Genomic DNA, 27614 nt, shown 5'->3' with positions numbered 1-27614 from the left:
GGCTGGTCCTGTTACTCTGGTCGTGCGGTTGTCATGGCGGAGACCGAGAGAATTTGAACGTGCAATCTCGATCTCCCTCCCTCTCCTCCGGTCTTCTTCTTTGGGTTAAACGGAAAGAAAAGAGTTGTGCTTGTATTCGTATCACTTGTGCAATATGAGGGAATATACATCCATGGTGTTCCACGTTCGTCCTCTTTCGATTAACGCATAGTGTCAACGATTCGCATGCTGCCCACGCTACATACAACCTTGACCGGAGACAAACCCTTGGAAGTTCGCCAAGGTCGACGGCGTTTACTTGCAGATCCCATACTGACTGTCTTTTCCAGATACTGTCATTGAAGAACACCAAGCCCTCCAGGACAGCGCTGGAGGTCTGTCTGATCTGCTTGAGGGTTGCCTTGCGATGGACGAGGCTATGGAAGTGGACGAGGAGGATGATCTGGTCGCTCAGGCTGTGAAAGCGAGCGCCCAGAGGAAAGACCAAGCTGAAGACGCTGCGGCCTGGGAACACGACATTGCCCGGTGGAATGACCTTATGATGAGCCTTATCATCATCCCGATCGGCCAGCGACGAAAAGGAGGAGGAGGTTAAGAAGATCAATCATGATCTTCACCTTCTGGAGAAGAGGTGGAAGCATAAGGCCGGCGTCACTGGGTATGCAAAGTGGGTCGGCAGCTGCGTTTGAGGTTCCTTGGTAGAGCTCGATGCGTCACCATGCAGATTTTGAATCACGATGTAGCCCCACAGACAAGTTAAATAATGATGCTTCTTATATCAGTCCACTTGTCATGTGTACCGATAAGAATCTGATGATCGTGGTGCATCTACAAGAATCTCGAGCGACTCCTCCACTGTCCCACTATGGGCTTAAGTATGACCCCCTTGTTGCTCTCCCCGCCCATCGGGCCTGCTTCCTGCGAAGGAGCCGCGGCGCCGGCTGCGATTGCTGCGTGTCCTTGGGTTGCGTCATATCCTCGTTGAGCACTCAGCCAAGCCTCCCGCGTCCGTTCCTCCTCGCCGATCAGCTTGTCTTTGATGATATCGACGTCGGATTTACACATCCACGCGATGTCGAGCGCCGAAGCGAGAAGATCGCGGAACCGGTCGACCTTCAGCTGCAGTTCCTGTCCGAGTTTTCGGTGGCTGGACGAAGCCAGAAGGAGATGTGGAAGGAGGTTCGACACTTCGTCTATGTGAAGCGTCAATACGGGGAAGTAACAGTTACATCAGTCGAGATGCTGGGACGATATACGTGTATCAAGCAACTTACCGCTCTTCTCGTCTACCCTACTAACCAGTCTACCGAGACTGTTCAAAAGATATTCGAACTCATCCACAGTGCCCTTCTTTCCTGCCGCCTTTCTTCGAGCCTTTCGACGCGTACTCGATGTCACCCTGCGAAAGCAAGACTAGGTTACCATTTCATTGCAGACGATAATGCTTCCCCACTAGACGCACTTCGAGGCACCCGTGACATTCGAGGTGGCGGATTTGGCAGCGGTGAAGCGTGTGAAACCGGTCACTGCAGTTGTCGCCTGTGTCATTACGTCGACGTTTTCTAGCGCAGGTTCGGATTCGATCATGAAAAACGAATCTACAGCAGTACGTGTCGAAATCGACCACAACATCAGCTGATCGTAATTCGTTCTGACGATCGACAGCAGACTTGCCTGGATCTTTGTCCACCTTGGCACGTAGCTCCTTGATCCTGTCCATTTCCTTCTCAAGCTGTCCTTCCATCTCGTCAAACGTGTCGATGAACTGCTCATGCGCGTCTTCCAATCCAGGATGCAGGCTCGACTCGATGAGGTCCGGCTTGTTATGGAGCGCGATCTGACAGTAGTGGTACACAGGATCAGCGGTCAGATTTATGGCAGATCTTCGGAAACAGAGACTCACCAGTCGCTTTGCCTCGGCAAATTGCGAACCCCTACACAAGACATGTACGGCTTCGCTGACGCCACCACCATAGTCGAGCAAGATTTGCGCAGCTTCCAGATGGCGGGCGTGCAATGCCAGGTATTCTGCGAGGAGAACAAAATTTAGCTAGACAACTCGCCGCAAAGCTCGTGCGTTCGGCTCACCGGAAACTCGCTCGCACATATCGCTCAGCTCCTCGACAGCTAGCTTCTCGCTGATGGCCAACGCGAATAGCTGTCGCCAAGCGTGTGCATGCTCGTACGCTACCATCGCTCGATCGAGCCTATCTGCCAAAACAAACGCTGTAATTGGGACGGGTGTTAACAGCGCTCGCACGCAAGGCCATCTCAAGGCTCACCTTGGGCTGCCTCGGAGAATTGCCGTTCCTCGATTAAATGCTCGCCGTAAAGAACATAGATAGCCTGAAGCGGATGACATCAGTGGAACGCAAGCTAGACCAAATTACGCAACAGGATGTCTTACCTTCAATTCTTCGGGCTGACCCGACCACAACCGCAATGCAGGGATATAAAGATCGTGTCGTTCCACATATTCGATGGCTTCTTCGAAATGACCTGTTCAACCTAGTGTGAGCTTGATCTATATCCGTTCAGATCTACAGCGCGGCGAATTACCTGCAGAGTGCAAATGACCAAGAGCACGTTCCCACCGCTCGAGATGGTCATCGATCCGGTACCGTTGATAATCCTTCTCAAGAGCACGAAGTTCCCTTAAGAAAGGTAAATATTCCTTGGGGTCCTGTGGAACGTGATCAATCAGCGGATGCATTGACACTCGATGGTACGGGAAGACAAGAGACAAGTCTACCTTTTGCGAATATTGGGCCACCATCAGAACCAATTGGAAATCGTACATCCCCAAGGCGACATCGTATAAGTGATTGACGTTTGTCAAAAAGATGATATACTTGATGGCGTCTTGCACGATCTCGGGATGAGAGGCTGTAAAATCGCTCATCAACTTATGTATCGAACAATCGCACCGAGCAGTGCGACCGAACTCACATTTCAGCTGCAAAAGAACTCGGAGCCCGCTCTCCAAGTCAGACGGCGTCTTGCAGACATGGGTCGTGAGCACAGTGTCGATATATTTCACGAGATCCCGACCTTCTAGCTCGCTTCGAAGGCTATCACAGATCCGATTGACCTTCTCAGGATCGGATTTGATGGCCGACCTGGAAAGAAGGCAGTACGACTTGGTAAGCGGAAAGGTATGGATTCAGTCCCCTGAATACCCACCTTGATTCGCTCATTCGAGAATACAGAGTCGTAGTGACGTCGTCCGGACTAAGGCAAAGAATTATGTGCTCAGTATGGAATGCAAGGACTCGTAAAAGGGAAAGAACGACTGACCTGAGCCCGGAAACGAAAAGGTTGAGATAATCGACCTCTTTGACCTGATCCAGGAACGTGGAGATGTTCTGCTGAAAAGCCGATGGGTCCACGTCGTAAAGGATGTTGAGGTCTATCCGATGACGGCGGCAATGCAGGAACGCCGATCGGTATCGCTTGCTGTTGGTATGCGGGAATGACATCAGAAGTGTTCTGTGTGTCCCAGTAATAGGCAGACGCTCACGCAAGGATATCGCGTCTGACAACTTCAAGTACGAGCGGACGAGGGTTGATAGACTCCAGGTTCCCGCGAGGCATCTGCAGAACTAGGCTCATCGCACTGGGCACGACGGTCACGATTTTCGAGCCTCGCTCTACCCGTCGGCTTTCCCAGATCCGCTCCCCTTCAACCAACGGCTCTTCCATTGCGATCCTCCGAAGAACGTCCAGCGATGCGTATTTCGACTCGTGTGAGGTCGTCGTGTAGATCAAGAATGTGGAGGAGAGTATCATGGACGTCGCGTCCGAAGCAATCAGTTGGGCCTCGTGTTTAATTGGGCCGTCCGATACCAGACTCTGGTCGTCTTGCTCGTCGACATCCTCGACATCGCTAAGGGCCACATTTTCGCCTGATCCCAACACCCATAACTTTCCCCTATCATTCATGCCGAACAGCAGCCCCTGGGCGGCAGATGAGCACACATCGAAGCAGAATTCGGGAAAGTGAGACAGTTGCCCAGCATCTATCACATGACCTAAGTCAGTGTACCATTTGAAGAAGTAGAATGCCTCATGTCTTACCTGCAGGTCCTGCGACTTCTCCGGTGGAAAGGACCGCTAAAGGCTCCCCTTGAACGTCATACGTCAATCTCCCAAGCCTTCCGTTGATTCCGACCAAGCCTGCTGAGGCCTTGCATAAAACATCCTGCCCTTCGATATCCCGAGCCAAGCCGCACACCTCGCCGGCGCCTGTGAGGATCACTTGCCGCCACTCGGCCTGGTCCAACTTCAGACGATCTTCCTGCGTCTTTTCGGGCTTTGCAACGGCACCGCCTCCCCTCGCACCAGCTAGGGGGATTCGAGTGTGTAGATCGAAGACTTGATAGGTGCCGCTATTGAACAAGGCGACCAGCTGGTCCGAAGCAGGAGCGAATGCGACATGGACCGGAACGGAAGGCAGGGCTATTTGATATGCCGACATTGGTGGGGGAACATTCTGAGACCGAAACGGCGTTATCAGCAATTGATCTGGAAGAAGTACAGTCAGTCAAGTGAAGCCACATACGTAAAAGGGGACTTATCGAGCTTACCTCCGTCAATTACAGCTACCGAGCCTGTGTCATCGGGAATTGCCAGCCGCGATGTAGCCGTTTCCCACTCAAACGTCCTCTGCAAGGCGAAATCTGTGTAGTGGGACGAAATAAGTGAACGTGAAGAGAAATGGAAAAGCAGTCGCAACTCACCTCTGCCGGTCAGGTATAATACACCGGGATTTTCCTGATGCCATGCGACCGAGGTGAATCTCTGTGAGCAAGATGATGGCGGCAGGATTTCTTGCTTGAGATAGTAATGGTAGTTGTTCATCGTCCATAATTGTACTGCGAGATGCCTAGAGTCAGCCAACGAGCAGTTAATCGATGAAGCGAGGCTACGGTGCTCACCGAGATCGGCATCGTCCCTCTGAATCCAAACAGCAAGTATCTCCGAGTCACTACTGTAGGCCAGCTGCTTGACGTGCCAGTCGCATTGACCCTGCTTGACGAGTGCTTCTTTGCCTCGATAACGCTCGTCCTCGCGCAACCTGAACTGCCCGTGCTGCAACCCGTTGCGCTCCAGAAATATGACATCCTTTCGACCTCGATCTTCACCCTCGCCTTCGGCTCCGCCATCCCATCCAAATCCTTGTACGGCAGCGATGAGATTTCCCGCTGGTCTCCAGCTTATGGCACCCTCCAGACCGTATATCGGTTCACTCGTTGCGCTCAGGGCTATTGGGCTCCGAGCATATACCCGGACCTGTCTTCGGTAGTCCCCGGCTCGCGAGGAGGAGGTTGAATAAGGGTCATATGAGCTGACGCAGAAGAAGGAGCCATCCCCCCTCCAAGAGATTGTGGGCAGCTGATGATCCAACGGGTTGGCAGCGGGCAGGCGGGTAGCAACAGCCTGAGCAGCCGATTTGCCTAGGGAGCCATGAAATTGTGTTTGTTTCGATCCCCAACCGACGTTGATCATCTCGTCTGCAATGGAAAGACATTGTCAGCACTGCTATCTGGAATGGTGGAGACTGTTGAAGAGCCCTTACCTTCCCCGTAGTCCTCCGTCCGCAAAGGAGCTTCGTAGATGACCTCGAAATCTCTTGACATGACGACAAGCTGATCCTCGCCTGGAAAGGTCGCGACGGTTTAGTCTCGGTCTTCTTCTTCTTCTTCTGCGATTCATCAAGGGGTCTGAGGCATACCGGTAATCAGGACGACCTGTTCGTCATCTGGTGACCAGGAAGCAGCCTTGATTCCGGAATCGATACTACCGACAACGTAAGCCTACACAATACAAGTACGAAGAGATCAATTGAGGGGTGGCTATCACACGATAGCTCAGTGAGCGAGAGACACGGAGAGACATACCTGTACAAAACCGTCTTCCTCACCGGTGTTGTCATATTCGTCTCGATTGAGTTTGAACAGAACGATATCTCCGCCAGATGTGAGGACCGAGATTGCAGCATCTTCTGCCAAGTATCTGAAAGAGATCGCCTCGCAGGCATCCTCAGAGGTAGGAAAGAAGTTGTTTGTAGGGACTTCCAGCAAGCAGATCCACTGAGACGTCGGTAAACTCAGCTATCGCGGGAGCGGTCGAGCGTAAGCGAAAGGCAAGGACGTACCTGCAATATACGAGTGTCACCGTTCGTCTCTGCCTTTGAAATCTCGAGCTCCACCAAGCCCGAGTCGTCCTTCTTCTCACTGAGAACATAAAGAGTGTCGTCTTCGGGGTTCACAGTCGTCCTAGTAATCCTGCTGCTCGAGCGGGTGACGCGAGCTGCGTCGTGAATCCAAAGATCGGAGAAGGTCCCCGTAAGATTCCGCATGATGACTGGTTATGTTTGACGAATGTCTACAAATGGTCCGGTGTACCTTTCCAGGAGATCTTGCAGATACGCAAAGTTTTAGACCTTGAAGGTTCGTTCACCCTCGGCCCTCGGCGGTCAGCTCGCTCGGCCAGATTACGAAATATGCCCGACCTGGGCATCGCTCGATCGACTCGCGCGCTTGTTTCTGCACTCCTTCAAGGGTTGTCTCACAAGCTCACGATGGACGAGCTAAAGAAAACAGATGACATTGGCGCTTTGGTTGCTGACTAGACCAAGGATGCTGTGGCATGGGAACATGACATCGCCTGCTGGAGCACATTGGTGAGCAATAGTAGGAAGAGCCAACTCAATCCGCTTGTCTGAGCTGATCTAACCCACAGACTCAGATGATGAGCCCTCCGTTCGCGAGCTAGCTCACTGTATTTCCTCCTGTCTCATCAATTTTCAACGGGACATTTTCTGTATTGGACGATTTCATCGTAAAAAGGATTGTACAATGCAAAAGTTATATTTTCTTCCAATTAAATACCACAAAGTAAGATTCAGATAATCCATGTCTTCCGTGCAACGGCTACCGCCTCTTTAGATCTGCGCTCTGCTCCGATCAAACGCTTGACCTTGTCCAGCCAATGCCAACATTCGGTCTAGGCGGCGACTTTCTTAATCAGGCCAGGTGCGGTAAAAACCAGGGATAATGGCAGGACATGAATGCGGTAGTATACCTCCTTCAAAGCAAATAATATCAGATCATAGATGGTTTTGACAGTCGCAAAGAACCGTACCCTCATGCTCGTCGTCCTGCTCTATATGTTCCCCCATTCATTTTCGCTTCAGATAATTAGCTTCCCGTCGTCAAATTGGGGCTTCGTGATTCGGCTTATCGTCAATTCAAGGTCTCGAATCATCGGATGACGGTCGACGAGAATCATGCCGCTGCTGAAAAATAACGCCTTTGATAATCAGGAAGGATACAACCGATGGTCCGCATTTCTGATCTGCTCATGGTTTTGGCATGTTCCGGAAGAGTCAGGATCAGTTAAGACCCTTCATTGGAGATCGGTTTACCCATATTAGCTGTCGAATTTTCGTAGATACGCAAGAAGGCAAAGTATCCCGTGCTTCTCCGATCTGTGTCTCACGGAATGAAGAAAATCGCCACTCTACAGAGGTCGAGTCGTCGTCAGTTTGCCGACTCGAGAATGCAAGCAGAATACTACATCCTATATCATACCCTCTAGCAATCTTCGCACGCTCTGTTCAATTTACAGACCGCTTCCCAGAGTATTATGGATTACAGCCTATACAACCAACTTGGAGATGATCACAAGCAACGACATGTAAGCAATCCGATTGATGATCACGCAGCATATCGTCGAATCTGAAAATCGTCTCGCATACCCCGATGGACTGCCCGTAAGCCAACCGGTCACATCGGTCACGTCAGCTTCGTCTGCTCTTCCGCGAACATCAGGGAGACGATTGACAGAGATCCGACTTACTTGTCAGTTCGACGTGGTTACAGGCCCTCTTTGACCAATTTCAAGATCTTCTTCCTAACACAGTGTTCTTGCCGATGTCAGCGATATATCGATCTAAAAGTTCAAAGTCCCCTGCACCATCCTCACTTCTGGACATTTGCCCAACTCTGTCAGCGGAAAAAGGTCAGCCTTACGAAAGTTCACAAGTTGCGACTTTTACGCCTCCATCCTCACCATGTGGAGCAGGTTCGGCACTACTCCGTGCGCAGTGGCCACTTGAGAACGATGCTCGGCGGTCACCGAATTCAAGGCGATTTCCAGCAACTCGAGGGTGATGGTTGGGTGAGAAGGCTTCATTGGGGCTTGGCAAGAGGTAGAAGAACCGCCGACAATAGAATCCTTGACGCTGTTCTTCTTATGCGCCGTCTTCTTGGGAGAGGCTTTGGCCTTGGGATTGGGCTTCTTGTCCGGAGAAGGTGGAGCAGGAGTCGGTTCGAGTTCTATACCAGAGGGACGACAAACTCATTCGGTCGTTTCGATAACAATGCTGGAGGGGCGCAAGGGTACTTACCGTCAATCTCGTTATTCATGGCGGATCACTCGAACGTAATGGGACACAGAAGATGGAATTTATGAATCGTCGAAGGCTATCGAATGATAGAGTCAGCAACTATACCGCAATCGGTGTGGACATATGTATAGGTTGTTCGATGAATTGTTTCTGGCTCAGCGGTCGCTTCCCGACACCACCTCCGAGCGATGCTTCTTCGATCGGCGTCATAAGGTCTGCCATGTTCTATTGTTCTTGCCAACACGTCAACGCGATGATCTGCAACTGCCGCGCAGATTTCAAATCCGTAGGCGAGACGTCCGTCATCGGAGGATGAGCAATCTTCCAAACAGTGGTATCATTCAACGATGAAGGCGGTTGAGATGCGATCATATGATTTATTGCAGGGATTCGACCGTGTATCACTTTGCGGGAGTCCCGAAACCACTGGCCACCTCAGCTGAAACCTGGCTTCTTCGCTGCTTGATGCCTGCGACGCCATTCCTCGAGCGCGAAATCTTGATGACGTCAGTGCAGTCGCAAGTCAGATACGCGTCGCCCCTCTCCTCTGTCTGATGACGCAGAGCCATTTCGACCTCGACGTCGTTGACTGGGAGGAGGAGCGAGAGAGCGAGAAAGGAGTCCAGTTCATGTTCAACCTCGACGTTGAACCTCTTTCTTGTTGATACAGCTCTTATCAACAGCTCAACAGCCATCAGTCGAGATATCCGACAGCGACCGACACAATAGAATATTCCGCGCATCCCGTTCAACAACATGATGGACCTTCAGTACCTCTGGGCCTTGGGTCACTTGGTCACCTTGACTTCCGCAGGTTCGTTCGAGCTCGATTTAGTCAAGTCGTCCAGATTGTACTGACTGACACGACTCTCGATCTTGCGATGATCAACAGCCAGGATTCTCTATGCTTATACTATCGGGATCTTCTCCAAGACCATCCCGGGCTTTTGGTACCATGGTTCGTTGCCAGAAATCTTTCTGCCTGATCGCTATCAAGCCCTGTCTGACTTACCCTTGTTGTGTCCCAGCCGCCTATGCTGGAGCCCTAGTCTCTTACTCGATCGTCGTGTCAAAATCCCTCGGAGTACCTCAATTCAACAGGGCTTACCTTCAAAAGGCGATGATGGAGGACAACGCTCAATACGGATTCATGGCCGTTTACTGGTTCCTCTCGAAACCCGTTTACTGTGGGTCATACGATGAGAAAAGCATCGATCATCACCTCGTTGCTGACTGTGCATGACGTAAAAATAGTCTCACTCTTGCCGTTCGCAACCTTCTCATTCTTCCACGTCCTGACCTTCTTCCGAGGAACCATCCTTCCCAAGATGTTTACAGCGTGAGTCTCGCGCATGACCTTGTCGTCAAATTGTTCGGCGACTGAATCTTTGTATTGCGCTCTGTGACAGACCTACCCCCGCGGCTCGACCCGCCGCTGGATCCAAACCAGTTCAACATCCCGTCGTCGAGAAGTACGGGACCTTGATTGGAAACTTTATCAAGCAGAACTATGACCGCGCCATGTTCTTTGTCGCCTACTCCGAGGTCGGCATTCTGCTCTGGACCATCTTGAGGGCTGTCACGTAAGTCTACACCGTGGCTTCAACCTTTACATATCTGAGATCGACCGCTGAAGATTACCTATACTGCTTTCGTCATCTTAGCCTTCGAGGCTCCTTTACCACCCCTTTGATCGTTTCCCAATGGTTGCGAGTCCGATATCTCTCCTCCAACTTTGAGCGCAAGGTCATCGACAACCTCGTCATTCGACTGGATCACATGGCTGCTCAGCAATCTCCTGCCATCAACAACGTTTACAAGCAGGCCAAGAGCGTCATCTCCATGTGGGGATCGGCCGTCTCGACTCCCAACGCTTCCGCCAACAGGAGCACCGCCAGTGCTACCGGCGTTAACGCTGGCACGCCCAATGCCGCGGGAATGAGGGAGAGGACTGCTGCAGCGGGAAGGCGATGAGGTCGGTAATTATCGGCTAGTTTGCACGTCAACATCCCGTCTTTGGGAATGTGAAGTGTCCATAGACGACCGTACAAGTCAAATACTTCTTCACAAGGATCGACAAAACAATACGGTGTAAACGCCAGGTGATCCGTCGTAGTAGATATTCCAACATTTCCATAATGCACGTCCGAAAGAGATATCATCCAGCTCAATCCAGTATCACAACTCAGCCAGCGATAAATGCATATCCCAATCAGCTAGAGCTTCGAACAGGTTGCTTTCGAAGTGGCCATTGATCGTGGTTGCAGCATAAGGTGGCTCTCGCAGAGCCGCAGAGATCCCACGATCGGACTCTGAAAGACAGCTGAACATTTGATATTACATTCTTATGTCCAGCTTGGTCCCGACCAGTTCGGATGACTGTCTCGGAGGGGAGAATCTTGCCTCGAGGACCCTCGCGTCGGCTTTGGTCGGGATCTTCGCTTGGAGGGAAATCTGGATCATCGCGCCGACGTGACGACCAAATCTGAAGACATTGTTGAAAGCGCGACGGAGTCTCGGTCGAGATCAGACTTAAGCCATCGAACGGAGAAGACAACGAGACAATCATCAGGGCGGAGAGGACCGCCTTACTCGCTGTCGTTCCTCGGTCAGCAGATCAGGCTGGGCCTCCCTATGAGAAATATGCGGTGCAATCGGCGAACACGTTCATGATGGGCCCAACCGTTCGCGTTACGTAGCGGGAGACGAGGCCAACGAGCATGACCGCAGGTTTTATAGGTCGAGACCAATCACTGGATACTCCGCTTAGGTTCATGAATAGGACCGCATCCAAATGTCGAAGTACACGTGCAAGCCAGGTTACAGACCTCTCTTTACGGGTCTGTCGGCTGACCATCCTCCCCTGGTCCATCCGTGAGCCATGCGGCAAAGTTGTCCAATCGCTTCTTTTCTTCGGCGTCCGCCTCGTCTGGGTCGAGATAATCTTCACCGGTACCACTCTGGCGGAAACGTTCCTTGCCGGTATAGATGGAAGCTTCGAGCTGCAGTTCAAGTTGGATCAAATTAGCTGGACATCCTGTTCTTGCGATGTCGAAGTGAGGCCGCATACGGCCGGAAAAATTTACCTGTTGTCCGCCAAAGAATCGTCCATTCATTTTCTGAGTCAAAATGTTCAAATAAGCCCAGTGCTCCCGGAGCGTGTAAGATCGCAATGTACTCACAAGGATACACGCTTGCGCCGAGATAGCGTCCCTAAACTTGATTGTGATGACGCCCTCTTCCTCTTTCTGCCAACGGCCCAGACAATCCTGATAAGTCGATTCCTCCGCCTGAGCTCTCCTGGCCACTTACATCATACAAAGTCACGTTCGTAACCGTCCCGATACTCTCTGCCTCCTCCCGTATCTCCTCCTTCAACTCGATCGCGGCGCCCGGATCGGCTTCCAACTCGGCCAAGGTGAAAGCGTGTTTGAGAACGACCACGCGGGCATATCGAGAGTTGCCCGCTGGTGGAGCTTGTGGGTTCGGGGCAAGCGGGTCTTCCTCGTCGGCAGACGACCAGTCCTCCAGTTTGCTGAATACGACGGGAGCAAGGTCTAAGTCAGTATCATATTCTACGTAACCAGCGATATGTGGATGCAGAAACTATTTGTCCGCCTGGACGGACCACGACATGCTCACCTTTGCAGCGATCTGATTCGCTTGGCCGCCCGTCTCTGCTCCTCGGTCAGATTCTTAGGCACCTTCTTCTTCCCCTTTGCCTTTTGCTGCCCGACCCCAACACCGAGATCCTTGACATCCTTTTCTTCAGCAGCAGCCTCGTTCTTCTCCTTGACCTTCTCTTCTTCCCGGCTGGGTTTCTTGAACTCAGCCTGGGTCACCTTGATGTTCCCTTCCCCTGAACCGAGGACGAGCTCGGTATCGTCGAACAAGGTACAAGCGAGGTCGACCGAGTTTTGTTTGAAGTAGGAGACCAGAGCGTCTCCCTTGAAGTTCCCCTGAGCGTCCGTGTAGAGCTTGACTTTCGGATTGCCGTCGTCATCGGTCATCAACAAGCCCGCCCTGCTGAATGTCGATGCCAACAGTTCGACGGTAGTCCCTGGAGGCAGGTTGGTCACATAGACGGTCGTGATCGGTCGAGGAGCCTTGGGAGGCTTGGCATAGGTTTTCGAGCTGGAAGCCACAGCGAGATCGGAGCCGGCAGGTGGCGGGAGACCGGTACCGGCAGAAGGGATGGGATCGTTAGAGGTGTAATCGATCTCGGCTTGTTTCCGTTTTCGTTGGTTCAGGATGTGTTGCTTGGGAGCTACGGGAGCCTGAGAAGGTCAAATTCGAATGAGATAGTCAGGTCGAGCAGAATAACTAGCAGCTGAGCATAGCGATTTACCTCTTCATCCACACCCTGGACCGCATAAGCAGCTTGTTGCGCTTTCAAAAGCTCATCCGTGACCTGCAAGACGTTTCGGCGGAGAGAGACCGAGAATATCAGCCTCCATCTGATATCACTTGCATTCAAAATGACTTACGATCGGTATCCAGACTTGAGCAGCCTCAGCCCACTCGTATTCGGCACCGTTTTCGTCCTCGTACTGCCACTTGGAGACGTTCCGATCGTAATGTACCCGTGGGTCCGTATGAAATTGGTCGGGCTTCGGTGCGTTTGGTGGTGATTGTACGGCAGGTGCTTGTGTGACACCCAGTGCGTTCGGTCGGGGAGCTGACATGATAGTGGATTGGGCTATTGATTGGATATTTAGCAACTTGTGCTGGTGTGTAGGTGGGTGTGATCTCTCTCCGTGACGACATCACCCTGAAGAAGGGAGCTGAGGATCGATTGCTGATTATGGGTCAAGTTGAATATTCGTTATGTGCGAGCGTGTTGTCTGCAATCGATCGTTCACCAAGGTTCGGTCATCGTGCATCTTCGGACGAGAGCGATCGTACAGGTCTACAGGTATACAGGTACACATATACACATCAGCGACAAGGCAACATCTCCCAGTCCCGCAAGTCAAGGATCAACGGAGTGAAGCATGAACCGTATATGAAACTAGCTGGAGGCAAGACTTCGAAACATGGTCAACGCACCGCGTAAGAAGCATGACATCTAACGAGCACGTGCTTATCAGGTCACAAAGGGAATAAAGGAGATCAGTATTCGCTCTCGCTGGGACCTGTTCGCTCTCGCTGGGACCACAACGGCATCATCTCAAAGAAGTCTTGAGCAGTAAGTATTGTCAGTATTGCGACAAACAATATCATTGGATAGTCGAGAAAAGCTTAACCATGTCGACGAACCATCAGGCAAGCCAACTCCGACACAGGGAGACTGCGCCCAACGCATCGTTCGAATCAGGGCCTCAAGCTGTATGTGTTTGTTTTTCAAAGCCTACCGGTTTTCAGCTGATACCCGACCTTACAAATGCCTACCTCGTATCATAGATGATGGAACAACCAAGCTCTTACGATGGCGCTAGACCCGGTCGACCAGCTTCGTACATGGGATTCACTAGACGTCGATACTTCTTCTGCCTGGTGTTCCTCACGTCCATCGTCGCCTTACTCTACTACCGGTCGCCCCTCTCAACTTTACCGAGACAAACATCGGCTTACGGACAGACTGAACAGAAGGAAGACTCAGAATTCTCGCCGTTACGCATCCCCTGGACGCCTAGGCAACGCAGCATTCTCGCTTGTCAAGGTCCCTACACGCCTTCCTTCCTGAACTCTACTCCGCCCTTGGCGGCGCCACCTGAAGATGCGCAAGGTCGGCCATACGACTTGATCGGGGTTGTCATCGTGAGTTATCTACATATACGATTCTGAGGCTGCGTATACAGGATTGACCCGTTCTTCCCGCCTGATGAACAGCTGCAACGACACACAGCCAGATACCCCACTACCAAAGCTCTCGCCAAGATTTTACATGCGCTGAACAAGATCGAGAGGCTCCCATCCGTCGCTTCAGGAGGCCAAACTCGCAGCTTGGAGGACTACGTCAAGTTTGTGGAGAGCTGGAAGTCAAGAGCGGGAGAACTTACAGATGAAGGCCGGAAAATGTGAGTCGAGCCTTGTCGTGGTCTCTCTGTTCTCCCCATGTTGAAATTGAGACGTTACGCGGTCTGGTTCTTTTCCCCGACATATAGCGCCCATGAGTTCGGACTTCTCTACCGAGCTCGGTATGCTGGACTTCTCGATGCGCATGCTGAGGATGGACCTGCGGTTTTCGTTCGATCTAGCGGATCGGGAAGAGTGGTTGAGACAGCTGGATACCTGATCAATGTGAGTGGGTTTACATGTCCCGCCTTTCCTCATCGGGGCGACGAAAGGTACCGGCATATACCACTTCTAAAGAGGACTGCAGGCGCTGACAGTCCTTCCTCCTGTTACTAGGGTATGATGAACCGAACTTTCCACATCGGGAACAAGGGTGACTTGCCCAAGCCGGATGTAGTTTTCCCGGCCGGGAAGGTGAGCGTATCTCACTTAATCGATCTTGTGGATATTTACTAACGAGTCGATTCTTGAATATCCTTGTCGCAGCCCGCCGAAGGTAGAAATCCTATTGGTGAAAGCGAGAGTATCGGTCCCGAGTGAGCATTTCGATCATGGTTTACATGCGACTATCCTGATTAGTATCTACTTGTATCACGAACAGGTACGATCATTACGCTGCGATCGGTTCCCAAACATCCCGCTCGTACCTACACACATGGGCTTCGAGCGTCTTGCCCCATCTGCGGCGGATACTGGGAGAGAAGCCCGGCGAAACGTTGCAAGGAGTCGATGCGTTGGCTCTGATGAGCTTGTGTGCCTTTGAAACGCAACAACCGATCACCGGACTAGGAATGGCAGTGCCGTGGAGCTCATGGTGTGACACTTACCGATCGCTCGGGGACGAGAGAGAATTAGCTATATGGGAGGGGTATGCTAAATGGTGAGTATGGCTTCGGGAAACGTCTCTCTCGTATTCATCAGCTTCAGGAATCATGAGAGGCGATCGCTGAACGATCTGGTTTGCGTCTGACGGACACAGGTACGATGTTACCAAGTGGCATATAAGAGGACCGGGTAATCCAGCGGCGGCCAAGGGTGGAGTGAGTACTCCCCTTATGCTTCTCGAATGACCTAGCTGATGTCGGTTAAGCAAAAGCTTCCATGGGTCGGGGACCTTGACCAGCGTGTGAAAGATCTCGGTTCAGCATCGAACGACAAGGATGAGACGCTCTCAAATCCAGGGCCTCGGGTATATATTGTGAGTCTATATCGATATGACCACCATCAACGAGGGGGGCTGATAACGTTCGAAAAGGATCTGTCTCACGACAATAGGATGTTGGCCATTTACACTGCTCTTGGGATTCTCTATGACAGCCCAGACAACTATAATCAGGGTCGATTGAGTCCTTTCGGCATGGTTTTGACAGTAGACATATACATTTCAAATGACGGGAAGGGAGAAGTTCAATACAACACAGGATGAAGCGAAGTCTCAATCTCGGGATGGTAACCTGCGCTTTTCCAAGTCGTACATTTCACACATCACTTGTACCTCCTCGCCCTATGTTATGTACAGTTAGAGAAGTGTTTACTGTACCTGTTGATCTAGTAACGTATGATCGTCGAACTACTTTACATGCTAGGCATAGAGCGACACTTTAAATAATTGGTAAGTACCGCTTGATAAGGTCTACATCTACTCGTGATTGAGCAATACTATACATTAAATCGAGACGAGATCGAGGAACCGTTCAATATTGTACTCCAGAAGATCCATCTGCATCTGTGAATCCGGTCCCCTTGACCTTCACACGCTCCTTCTCGGCTCAAGTCGGGTGTAGCCTGGGCCCGGTTTCATTCGTATATTGGTCTCAAGATGGTTCATCTCACGCATCAAGGCCTGTTCTTCTTCCTCTTTACCCCCTTCTTGTCGGTATCTCGCAAGGGCGAACACCTGCAAGGCATAGGGGTTAGCTACTACTGACTTCGTTTCAGAGGTTGATGGTCGTCTTACCTTGTTCATCAACGGGGTCATGTCCGCCTCCAACGCCCTATGATCTGCCTCGGTCTGCGCCTGGGCCTGGACAGACATCTGTAGCATCGAGCCAATCAGATCTTGGGCTTGACTCGGTTGAGACTCGCTGATCATCGTGCCGTTCAGTTGGCCGGCCAGCTCGCCAGCGATTTGGGCGGCCTCAAAGTCTCGAGCTAGATGTTCCGCCACGATGGCATCTGGATACCACACCGAAATGGTCACCGTGTGTCCGGAAAGAAGACAACTTGCCGTGATTTCGAATACGAGTTGCTGCGTATGGTTAGCTCTTTACAAGTAGGTATACGATATGTGAAAGGCTAGGCTGAAAACGAAAGTTGTAAAGGACGACGAAAAGGGGCTACACCGATGTCGTGAATCTATATCGATATGATCACCATCAACAAGGGGGGCTGAATTTGCTCGAAAACCTCGACCTTCGCCTGACATCCATCATCGTGTGAGCTTCTCATAGAGAGAGTCAGCTTGGTGCCTTAGATTCCTCATCCTTTGTCGTTCCCCCCTCTGCCTTGCCAGGTGTAGATCGTGAAGGTCTGTCATAGGGAAAAACAAATACAGTCAGCTGCCGAACTTATAAGGCATCACTATCAAGACGCAGGAACGCACGCTGAGCAAGACGGTTGATGTCGGAGGTGGTGTTGTCGCTGTTGTTGTCGCTGTTGTTGTTGTTGTTGTTGTTGTTGTTGTTGTTGTTGTTGTTGCTGCTGCTGGTGTCGTTGCTGTTGTCGAGGATCCCTTGGCTTGTCCCCGAATCATCTGAAGAGGAGTCCGAATCGTCTGAAGAGGAATCCGAATCGTCTCCAGGATACCAGCTCCCAAATCGACCCGGGACATCCGGAAGAACGATCGCTTCGGGCTCGGACTCGGACTCCGATGCAGACTGGATCAAGAATTAAGACCTATTTCACGAGAACGTGGGTCGATCTGATAGGAAACTCACGAGCCAGTTGGTAAAGAGCTCGACCTCGCTCTCTCCGTCATCGCTCTCTCCGTCTTTGCTCTCTCCGTCCTCGGTCTCCTTCCTTTTCGTTTCGCTCTCCCCATCGCTGTCGTCATCAAAAAGCTGGGCGAAGTCTATGGTATCCATGGGTACTGGGTCGTAGGGGCGTGAGAAATGTGGTATGAGGCAAGGCTAGCTGTATAGCTATACAGATACATGTATAGCTATGTAGCTGTACGATGAGAAAAAGCGATGGAACAGCACTCGATGGGAGAGTCCGAGCACAGCCTAGTGATCTAGTGAGCTAGTGCATGCGATCAGCCGACCCCTACGGTGAATCTCGCTTAGCCGAGATGATCTTCTTTGGGGGTGGGTTGAACTTTTTTGATGAGACTCCTTGTGACCGGAACACCTCGGTAGGTTTCCCCCTTCGCTACATCAAACGGTATAAATCAGTCATTGTGCACGCTAATACCGCCCATGTTGGGCTCATGGGAACCGCAGAAGCTGTCCGCACACAACTGGCCCAACATTGTGACGCCATCTCCTGAGATACATTGGCAAACAATGGCGAGGTCTTGGTCGTCCGTCGTCGTCGTTGTCGCTTGATCCACTTGGTTTGATCAGATCGCGCGCGCGCCCTGTTCCAGACGCCACTGATTCGCGACCGAAAAGCTTCTAAAACGTGTGAATCGCTCCCCCAGATCCCGGCGACAGTGCTCAGACCCGAACCCGAAATCGAACGTTCAGATCAAACATCGATCTCGTGATCAGAGATCGATCGATGACGTCTCTGACAACGTAATCAGCTCGTCATCGGGCTCCACAAGGCCGCAAGGCTGTGTCAAAGAAAAAGCGCATCGCATGTTGTCGTTTTTTCCTCTTTCGGCAAGCGGCTCTCGTCGCCCGGGCCTCTTGCCTTGGCACAGCTTATAACCACGACCCCCAATTTCTCTCTCTCTACATCACTCGATCATCGATTACTCGCCACCGAGCACTCTTCCTCTCCTAATCTCACTCAATCACTCAACTAGTAACTCTTTCAAGACCCAAACATTATCGAAACAGACCGAATACAAGAGAGAGGAAGACGAATGAAGAATGACGAACTGGTCCGGATCGTTATGCACCAACACATATACCTTTTCACGGGAACGATGTAAGCTCCGCCATCCAAGGGACTGTGTTCTTTGTGCTTCAACGGTATGAAGAGATCTGTTACTCATTCTGTACGATTCTCGTCGAATCTGTCATAGGGCTACAGCGGACTCGCAGCACTGGATCCCGGGTGCGGGAGGGCTCATACGTCGTCACCAACGACTCGCTTCAACGGTCGACATACCTCCTGAGGATGGCCGTTGTTAGGACCCTCACCCATGGGAAACCGACGTCGGTCATTACGCTTCGAAAAGATGATCTTGTTTCCCCTCCCAGTCTATCATATCGGGTCGCGCCATTTGCACAGACAAGAGGGGATCGGAGAGGGTACACATAAGAGCCTTCGGTGCTCAGGTGATACTCCGGATGCGCGGTCTGAATCTCGAATGACTTGCGGTAGTCGGTTCGGACGGGATTCAGTAACCTATACCGAGTTGCAATTGCGACGCTTGGGTATTCACGTATTGAGTGGAGATTCCCCGGGAAGGAACGCCGCGCGTGACAAGATCGCTCATAATGGCTCGAAGCGTTTAGACAAGAAGGGCCTTGCTCTAGACGCCTTGTTCGACGACCTTCTGCGGTAACTTCAAAGTACACGGTGGCCTCTGAAACTTCGCTTGACGAGGAAGCCGTTGGAACTGTCGGGCGCGATGACTGTCGATTTCGAGCTTGCGCTCTGGGCCTATCGAAGGATCAACACCCACTGGTCCGAACCTCCTTGCTTCTTCTCTTAGTCGTCGCTTGGACAAGAGGAGCGGGGTCTCATGGCCTGCTGTATGGCAGCCATAGAGATCTCAAGTGCGCAGTCCGGCTTTCGGATGTATCGGTGGATATGGATGAAACCAGTGCTCGGACGCAGTGTACCCGCGGCGAAGCTGGACGGGTTACTAGTACTGCGCACAGGCATGGTTGGTCTGCATCGTTGATATTGTTTCTCCCCTCAGGTCTCCCAGCACTGCCGTCTGGAGTCTGTTTGGAGGACGGACGGAATTTGCAATCGCCAGACGAGGACGATAGTTCTACGAGACGAGAGCGATAGTACTCCGGGTACGTGGTCCGAGCTCGGAGGATCAGACCCACACGGTCGGGGACGAGCCTTGGGCACACCACGCACAACAAGCCAATGGGGAAATCGAAACATTCCGATCGATCATGATGGGTCATGGGCGATCGGCGACGACCTTCTGCCCTAACACAGCGAACAGTCGGAACCACCGCCATTAACTTGATCGGGGGTACTTTCTCAGTAACCGTGGATAAAAGCGTCAACTGTCGGTTTCGGGGACTTCAGAACTTATTCCAGCTTTGCGTTCTTTCGAGAGCGCGAAGTTGGGGGCACGTCAGTATGATTACAACCGAAAGAGGAAGTCTTGCAGACCAACTCAAACTAAAATCTCGCGAAGCACTGGCACGTCCCGTACCTCTCCTCCACCTAGGAGTTGTACTCAAGGGACGATGTGCAGAGACGGTATGATGACAACCCCCCCGATATCCCTCTATGAATCTGAAAGTTGTATCGATTAGCGTTTCAATTTTAACATGGTTTCAACGATCCGTGAAAGCTGCATTTTCGAGTTTCAGATGCCCTGCCTCATGGCTCATGCCTCACGCCTCAATAACGCACCTTCATCAGGTTTGTGATTCGTAATTGTAACTCTCGCAGAGTCAGCGCATCACGTGACTCGCCGTCGGACATGGCCATCGCGAGACGCTTATTATGACCTGTTTCGCAATCCATGATCATAAACTTGAGTGCCGACGTGCTGAGCTAGCAGTGCGACCAATGGCTGGCACTCGACTTTGGACCCTCTAGGTTATCAAGTTCCGACGTTCGATCCTTTTAGAAATTAACGAAACATCAGCTCGCGATTCGACCGTAAAGATACTGCATACGGACAAAGATGACCTCCGCGCTCGACATCACAAGCGATCTTCTCCAGGACAACATCCCAGTCATACGCTTGCTCCCTGCACCCATCCCTCCGGGAGGACAAGCCACATGGTCTTCTTCCGGCCGCACGTTTCTCGCTGCTCTTTCTCCATCGAGCAACTCTTTCGCGGCATGGGTTGCGCCGAAGGTCGACGTGACAGCAAAGGCTTGGGAAGACGAGAACGGGATTCTTCAAGAGGAGCCGGTCACAAGGATCACAGATGTCTATGAGCCTGACAAAGCGATCTATATGGGAGCTTGGGGAAGTGCCGACGAATCTCTGCATGCTGTCAGTATCATTTCCACTGCGAGGCATCGTTGATCAGCAGCTTACCGTTTCTTGTTCCCATATCGTTGCATCACGTGTTGCTGTTTTCTACTCGTACGCCAGTTCTACAAAGACGCATTCACCATCTTCAACTCGGCCCAAGCCATCCACCAGGTTCACGTTGCTCCGCTCATGTCCGGAAACCTACCTCAGACCGATGGGTCATCATCGTTGCCCACATACGAGCAGGAGCTGGAGGTCAAACGCGTGGGCTATATGCGAGAGTTGGCGGAGAACTATATGGAGGCGGTGGAAGAGGTTGTCAGGGATACCCAGCTCGATGTGAGTTATGCTCTGTTAAATATACTACTGTCGCCGCCATGTCCTATGGCGGGATATATGTGCTCAACTATCGGAGATCAGGGTTCTCCGAAAGATCCTGCTAACCGCTTGAACTCGAATTGAGCTCGTATGCTGAGTCTTGATCTTTGCTGGTTGATAGGCATCTATTCGCGCTCATCACCTATCGATTCTCTGCATCCTGTCGCTGGCAACTTTGTTGTTCTTCCCTCAAGACGGGCTTGGCGACTCGCTCGCCGGGGAAGAGCTACTCGACTGGTTAAATTCGTATGGCGATGGTGATGGCTGGGGATCCATCTGCGACTCGGCCAACCGGCTGGCTAGCAGGGTCAAAGAGTGGGAAGAGGACGATTGGGAAAACACCGTCTGCCTGTGAGTCACGACTACGTCGTGGTGACGGTCCGGCAGGCTGATGATCTCCGTTCAGTTCAATCTTACGAGGTCCAGAAGTAGCTCAGCGACTCCTGCAATCCTTGTCCGACTCTCATCCGGAACCCCAGATCGCTTCATTTGCCAACATTCTCTCATCGTCGCTCGCCAAAGTTCCTCGTTCACGGGATGTCGACAAACACCCAACATCAGCTTCCTTCCTCTCGGCACATGCCTCCTGGCGGGAAAGACTTAGAGCCGAAATTTCCATCTTTTGCCACGGTCGAGAAGATCAAGGCGGATGGCTCGAGCTTGAAAACGACATTGACGGTATCGATCGGGCCGTCCTGGAGGAAGAGAGCGAACGTTGGGAACAGGTCCTCATGAGGTTTGCTAGCCTGATGTGGGGCGACCAAGAAGCTATACTCGAGACAGTGGAAGCGGAAGGAGGCGGTGATTGGACTTTGGCTTTGGGGATCTGGGGAGTATGGGTGGACGTCAGTCTGCGTAGAGACCGATATACCGATGAAGGCTGGATTGAAGGAGGAATGAGGTAAGTTCGTAACGGGTCTTTGTACCCCCTTCTCTGTTCTCATCGGAGATTCTTCGTTCATAGACCAGCCTTGGGAGCTATCACAGAAGCGCTACCGGTAGAGCCGACCAACCTTCAAGAAACGACCATGCTCGCATTGTGCAACAATGAGATTACAGATGTAAGTAGCGCTTGCTGCAAATTGTCAGACCCGGCCTGATCGATATTCTGCCTGACCGATTTTCGATATAGGCTCTGGTGCAGTGCAACAAGATGTCTTTGTGGCTAGCGACCCACCTCACCGATCTCCTCGAGAAGCTCAACCTGGTCGATGATGACGACGACGAAACGTACGAGCTTCCTTTGCGGGACTATTTCGTTTTTCAGTACACCGACATGCTGCTGCTCGGCCACGAAGGCTACTGGGAGGTCGCATGCGATTACCTCAGCGGATGTGGAGCGCAAGGAGTTGGCCGGATCCGAGAGATCTTGAAACGAATCTCGCTTAACATTGGGAATTCGCCGAACTTTACCCAGGCGGACGACAACGAGGATGCGGTGATGGAGGTTACTTCGATTATTGTTCCTCCTGGAGGAACAGCCGAATCAAACGATGATCTCGAAACGGTGAATGCGCTGTTAAAGGTTGCGTCGGACCACGGTCTGGAAGACGAACGACGTGAAATCTGTAGAGTAAGTCTCGCGTGCGTGAGCAGTGACAAGGTCTCGCAAATTGATTTGGCTGGTGAATGGTATAGCTGGCTGCCCTTCAGTTACTGCGGCAACAGAGATACGGCCAGGCGGTGGTCTACTGCATACACTCCATGGACACGCGTCTGTTAGCGGCGATCGGGGAGGCAGTGCTGGACGTGTACTGTTCAAAAGGTACATTCGGTGAAGACGGTTTTGGTGTCACTGAGATCCTGACGATGTGGGCATTCGCGTTGCAGGAACTGAGGCCTACCTACAGGCCGTAGAAACGATACCATCCTCGATCTTTACAACCGACGATGGCGGACAGTAAGTCGAGGCGCAGCAGGGCACACGATAAAGTAGTGTGCTGATGCTTTTTGTATCGCAGTCACGTATTACTTTTCCTCGCAAGGTTCAAAGAGTTCCTTGAAGCCTTGGCGGAAGACCGCAAACCTGATGCTGCCAAGATCGTACTCGCTTGTTTCGGAGAAGGTCTAGTTCCGGAGGGGTTCAGTGCTGTCCTGCTGCTAGACACTACTGAGCTGCTCGAAGGTGAGTTCTCTCGAGGTGTGTAAGCAGCTTTCAATGATTAACGGCGAGTACGGTCAGATCCAGAATTGTTGTTCGACGAAAACGATACCTGCGAGCTACTCCGCAATCTGGAAATCGTGTCGCAAGGTGCGACTCTTTCGCCATCCACCTACTTGAGGAGCCTTTCCAATCTTCAATACCGCAAGGGGATCGTAGGGAACGGAAACACCGACATTTCAAGTCGAATTGCACTCGAGGCATTGGACGCCGTACGATTGGCCGCGGCCCGAAATCGCGTCGACATGTATCTATAATCTGAAACGACTCTTCCAAACGAGTGTGTACACTGTAATGAACGTATTAAAACGAGTGTAGATCTGAGACCAATATGGAATCGCGTAAATCATTAGAGGAGAGTGTTAAAAAACTCCTGAGACCCGGCTCCTCCAGCAACTTGAACGCCCTTACGAGCGATGAGATCCGCTTGTTGTTCCGAAGCCCAGACCTTAATCGACTCGAAGTCCGATCGCGTAACCGCATACGAAGCCGAGGATTCCGTCCTCAAGCAGCGCATGGACATCTCGATGGCACGCGTCCTTCCACCATTGAAGGCATCGATAGCCTTCACGGTCTCTCGGAAGACGGTCTGCTTGGCATCAGCACCGGTGACTCCGCCGGCGAAGTTTCCGGTAGCATGAGCATGCGCTACAGCGATCGCCCGCAGCTCTTCTTTGACTAGGGTATAACACAAGCAATAGTTCGATTCGTCAGCATGCGAACACGATGAAACGCGAATAAGAGGCGGACACGATGAAAGGCGGACGAGGGGCGGACACGGGAATATGCGAACAAGATGGCTGAACCCACCTGCAGTCGAATGTTCCGAGTACCACATGATATACTGTTTCAGGATCTTCGAATCGCTCTGATATTGATCAGATGCCTTGAAGCTGACGAGCTTCGTCGCATGGGGCTGGATGCTGGTGGTGGTTCCTAATTCAAAGCGTCTTCTCAGGACTTGCCACTAGCAGGTGCCCCACCCAACTTCAGACCAGCAGCTCACCTAATTCAAAGCCCCTTCTCAGGACATGCCACTGGCAGGTGCCCCACCCAACTTCATACCAGCAGCTCAAGTTACGAGCCAGAGGCTGTCCATTCAGTTTCAAGTCGACTGATTTGAGGTAGTCATCGACTGCACAGAGAGAAGACGTAACAGTTTGTTACCGACTGCTAGGCGAGCGTTCGTCGGGCGCGGACGTACCTGTAGTACAAGGGGAATCTTTCTTCAAGGCCAAGTAGAGCATGTAAGCCTCTTCGTCGTTGTATCCTCCAGAGGCTGCGAAGATCCAGGGTCGAAGAGCCTTGGGTTCGGCTACCTTCTTGATCAAGAGAGCCTTAGGTTCGGCTACCTTCTTGATCAAGAGAGCCTTAGGTTCGGCCGGCCTGACGGGGGCCTTCATGTTCGGAACCGCCGACCCGGAGGTCTTCTTCTTCTTGATCGTCGAGGATGCCACAACGTCGATGGTATTGCCGGTTTTACCCATCGTGTCTGGTCCGGAGTCAGGATAAGGTCAGGTTGAGATCCGATACACGACGACAAGGAGAACTTGCTCACCGATTCGGACCGAGAAAGGAGGGATGTATAGAGCGATAGAAGTGTCTGACCGGTCCGGTATGAGAAAAGAAGGGAAGGAGTGTTGATGTCGCGAGCGGAGGTGTACAGGGATTATGAGGGGTATCTCTATGTTTGCGATCTTGTGATTAAGGGTGTCCGGATATGGTGAAGGAGAGATGACAGAGCGATGTCGGACAAGTCGATAGATGATATCGTCGATGATGATATGTGCTTCTAGCTTCTCGCCTCTCGAATCCAGACTAGACTCAGGCCGGCGCGGGGAGTCTCGGGTCTGCTTACGTTCATCTGACAGCGGCCGGACATAGTTGTTTGGCCGAGATCATGAGCCAGCACAGCGACAGCGACAACAACAGAGGCCAAGCGATCTGTCGGATCCGCGACGACAACAGGGGCCAAGCGATCTGTCGGATCCGCGTTTCAACCCTCCTTTGGCTAAGTCGAGGCAGGAGAGGGAGGGGAAGGGTCGCGCGTCTGTGCGCGCCCTGGCGGATCAAGCGCGTGGCGTTCCATGGAAGATCGCTGATCATCAAACAATAGCCGGCAGAAAGAGAGGGTAAACAAAGCGGTCAAGTCTTGTTCCGATCAGGCCGTTTCGACGGAACACGTTTGACCCTGGACGATTTCGGGGGTCATCAACATCAAAATACTGGCACGACCGCGATCACAATTTCGTTCACATCTCTCGAATGAGAGGAAACATGCGGTCGCCCTCATTGCCCTTTGAGCTGAACCTTTGCCACTACCCTTCCAGATGCTGGATGTCGGTCACGACGAACCCCACATCCCCGAGAAGTCAGCTGCACTTGCCAAGATCAAAACAGTCACGTGCATGGCTGAAGCTCGATCGATCGATGAACCAAGCAAAAGCGCAGGGAATCGACCGATCGATTCCGGCATCTCTCCGGCATCTTCCCCGCTGAGCTGTGGGAATGTTGTTGTGCTGGCAAAATGCTAAGCGCAGCCAACCAGCAGCCAGCAGCGACTCTTTCCCCTGCCACAGGCCACTGCCACGCCGCATCTCCCGTCAGCTGGTCATTCATAATGCCTAGCCCAGAATTCTTCGCTAATTCATCTCTCGACTCCCATTCTTTCTCTCCCTTCACACCACCTTACGACAACAGCAGGACACATCGAGACATGCATGTATGTACTGCCCAAGTTTTACAATCCCCACTCCAACATCTATGTGTGTACGGAGAAGGAAATCGAGGCATAGTTCGGTTCGCCGGCTAGACGCAGAAAAAATACGCTTCATTCGTGAAGCCAGGTCGCACCCTAGCTCGCCTAGAGCGGTCTATTCGAGGCTTGCCTCAATAGACCAAGAGGCCGACGATCCCTGTCTGGCGGCATATCGGAAAGTCTTTTACTCGACGCGAGAAGCCACTAGTAAGGGTCATGGTCGAGAGGTTATCCTCCCTAGCTAGGACATGACTCGCTCGGGCGTAGTGGTTCGGGATAATAAGAACGGTTCGGTCGCAAGCGGCTATACAAGTTCGGGTCGAGGGCTTTAAATTAGGACGTCCGTTCCTCCCGTCGTGGTCTTCCGAATTACCTTTCCTCCTTGTTGAGTATACCCTTATACGGCTCGGGTCTGAGCCGTGATGGCACAGAAACCCGGGTTTGGCGGGACCCTTACTGCCGGGAGTCTTTCGTAGCGTCGAGATTGGGGATCGTTCAACCGTTTCGGTGAAGTCCACTCTTCTCGACTAAAAAACATTGGGTCATGGGGCATCAACGAGCAAAAGAAGATGGCTCCTCGCTATGACATTCGGGTACACGTTTCGGACGATTCGCCTTCAAAACGCACTACGTCTGTCTCGTCGAGGGGGCATTTATGCCAAACACATTATCGGTCAAGGGCAATCATATACGTCTAGCGAGGAGTCATAGGAGCAAGGAGGGTTGCGCGGTATGATACGAAAGAGGGCAACGTATGCGGCGGGAACCGTGGCAGGCCCGCCTCAGTTCATCCCTCGGGGGAGGGGTCCTCAGTTGTACCGAGGTGACGCACCGAGCACGGGACACCGAGACCCAATCCCCCAACCTCGGCGAGACTCTTGAAGGGGTGAAGCCAGACGATTTCGAGTATGATTAAAACTACCAAACGGAACCCGAGAGCAGTACCATACCGTTCCACATATACCGGGCAACTAAAACTAGCGAAGGCTCTCGGGACTTGCTCCAAAGATCTATCTGCGTGATCTAGTGTGCAAAGCAAACCGGACGGTATTATGATCGGTCGTCTCGCTTCACCCTCTTTGATAATCTCTACTCCCCTTCCTTTTCCGGATTTGCGTTTCCCTCCCTCCTTTCTTCCGATGTTCGCTTCCTTATTCCTTCCCCGTATACGCCACGACGTTATTGTAGCAGAGTTCGATTCCATGCGATATGATATCTGCTGCTCTTTACATCTCATCACTTCGGCCAGACTGTTTCGACTTCCTTCCTTCCATCGCCTCGTCTGGCGGATCTTCTCGCTTTTCGGCCTGACTTGATGGCGGTAGACGTTCGAGATGAATGCCATAGCAACCGACAAACTTGCTGATTTGTGAGTCCCGCTCGAAGTCCGGTATACCCCTTGATAAGAATGCGTGCCGGACGATCCCGGCCACCATGGCACATCCCCTTGGGCCATCGAAACTGTTGTGCACAGGATCCGAAGCGTGCTGCTGAAGAATCACGAAGACCCAGAAGCTTCGGTCGATCTGACGCCAGGTTCAGTTTGGTAGTCGGCCATCGAAACCCGCCTCGAAGCGATGCAGAAGGATAT

The 27614-nt window shown here is 52.0% G+C and overlaps 7 protein-coding genes across 7 annotated transcripts; 3 read left to right on the top strand and 4 right to left on the bottom strand.

Annotated features, from left to right (window-relative positions):
- Window positions 1-693: 693 nt before the first annotated feature.
- Window positions 694-6427, bottom strand: HD553DRAFT_133344 (putative Pol II transcription elongation factor). Its single transcript, XM_046176605.1, has 22 exons — window positions 6158-6427; window positions 5901-6092; window positions 5735-5816; window positions 5579-5659; window positions 4938-5513; window positions 4740-4874; window positions 4587-4679; window positions 4078-4524; window positions 3521-4019; window positions 3298-3456; window positions 3184-3231; window positions 2950-3119; window positions 2753-2886; window positions 2560-2683; window positions 2408-2499; window positions 2283-2346; window positions 2089-2226; window positions 1904-2028; window positions 1675-1837; window positions 1463-1598; window positions 1275-1399; window positions 694-1193 (listed from the first exon to the last, which is right to left on the bottom strand). Exons 1-22 carry the CDS (start codon window positions 6359-6361, stop codon window positions 829-831), a joined length of 4152 nt encoding a protein of 1383 aa, XP_046033296.1. The 5' UTR covers window positions 6362-6427; the 3' UTR covers window positions 694-828.
- A 2610-nt stretch (window positions 6428-9037) lies between these two features.
- HD553DRAFT_337283 (uncharacterized protein) lies at window positions 9038-10678 on the top strand. The gene is made up of 6 exons (XM_046182274.1): window positions 9038-9227; window positions 9306-9371; window positions 9442-9600; window positions 9668-9752; window positions 9823-9996; window positions 10078-10678. Exons 1-6 carry the CDS (start codon window positions 9170-9172, stop codon window positions 10385-10387), a joined length of 852 nt encoding a protein of 283 aa, XP_046033295.1. The 5' UTR covers window positions 9038-9169; the 3' UTR covers window positions 10388-10678.
- Window positions 10679-11127: 449 nt separating this feature from the next.
- Window positions 11128-13126, bottom strand: HD553DRAFT_318597 (uncharacterized protein). Its single transcript, XM_046180898.1, has 7 exons — window positions 12901-13126; window positions 12762-12824; window positions 12056-12690; window positions 11726-11948; window positions 11596-11661; window positions 11500-11532; window positions 11128-11415 (listed from the first exon to the last, which is right to left on the bottom strand). The coding sequence occupies exons 1-7, from the start codon at window positions 13096-13098 to the stop codon at window positions 11248-11250; spliced, it is 1386 nt and encodes a 461-aa protein (XP_046033294.1). The 5' UTR covers window positions 13099-13126; the 3' UTR covers window positions 11128-11247.
- Window positions 13127-13572: 446 nt separating this feature from the next.
- HD553DRAFT_133214 (histidine phosphatase superfamily) lies at window positions 13573-15827 on the top strand. Its single transcript, XM_046176604.1, has 11 exons — window positions 13573-13601; window positions 13679-13741; window positions 13817-14173; window positions 14246-14433; window positions 14521-14656; window positions 14768-14845; window positions 14918-14967; window positions 15033-15311; window positions 15411-15471; window positions 15528-15629; window positions 15707-15827. Exons 3-11 carry the CDS (start codon window positions 13817-13819, stop codon window positions 15743-15745), a joined length of 1290 nt encoding a protein of 429 aa, XP_046033293.1. The 5' UTR covers window positions 13573-13601; window positions 13679-13741; the 3' UTR covers window positions 15746-15827.
- A 4478-nt stretch (window positions 15828-20305) lies between these two features.
- On the top strand, window positions 20306-23617 carry HD553DRAFT_318588 (Nup85 nucleoporin-domain-containing protein). Its single transcript, XM_046180897.1, has 10 exons — window positions 20306-20744; window positions 20847-21065; window positions 21226-21455; window positions 21511-22005; window positions 22069-22165; window positions 22237-22677; window positions 22743-22869; window positions 22935-23004; window positions 23066-23229; window positions 23287-23617. The coding sequence occupies exons 1-10, from the start codon at window positions 20427-20429 to the stop codon at window positions 23520-23522; spliced, it is 2397 nt and encodes a 798-aa protein (XP_046033292.1). The 5' UTR covers window positions 20306-20426; the 3' UTR covers window positions 23523-23617.
- HD553DRAFT_363129 (uncharacterized protein) lies at window positions 23316-24758 on the bottom strand. The gene is made up of 4 exons (XM_046184020.1): window positions 24470-24758; window positions 24272-24400; window positions 24076-24201; window positions 23316-23943 (listed from the first exon to the last, which is right to left on the bottom strand). The coding sequence occupies exons 1-4, from the start codon at window positions 24750-24752 to the stop codon at window positions 23615-23617; spliced, it is 867 nt and encodes a 288-aa protein (XP_046033291.1). The 5' UTR covers window positions 24753-24758; the 3' UTR covers window positions 23316-23614.
- A 1904-nt stretch (window positions 24759-26662) lies between these two features.
- On the bottom strand, window positions 26663-27600 carry HD553DRAFT_133111 (uncharacterized protein). Its single transcript, XM_046176603.1, has one exon. It carries the CDS (start codon window positions 27477-27479, stop codon window positions 26811-26813), a length of 669 nt encoding a protein of 222 aa, XP_046033290.1. The 5' UTR covers window positions 27480-27600; the 3' UTR covers window positions 26663-26810.
- Window positions 27601-27614: the final 14 nt, after the last annotated feature.

Source organism: Filobasidium floriforme, assembly GCF_021052385.1.
Source record: "Filobasidium floriforme strain CBS 6241 chromosome Unknown HD553scaffold_25, whole genome shotgun sequence".
In the NCBI taxonomy this organism is placed as follows: Eukaryota; Fungi; Basidiomycota; class Tremellomycetes; order Filobasidiales; family Filobasidiaceae; genus Filobasidium; species Filobasidium floriforme.
Note: the sequence above shows the minus strand (reverse complement) of the source record. Positions and strands in the feature narration are given on the sequence as shown.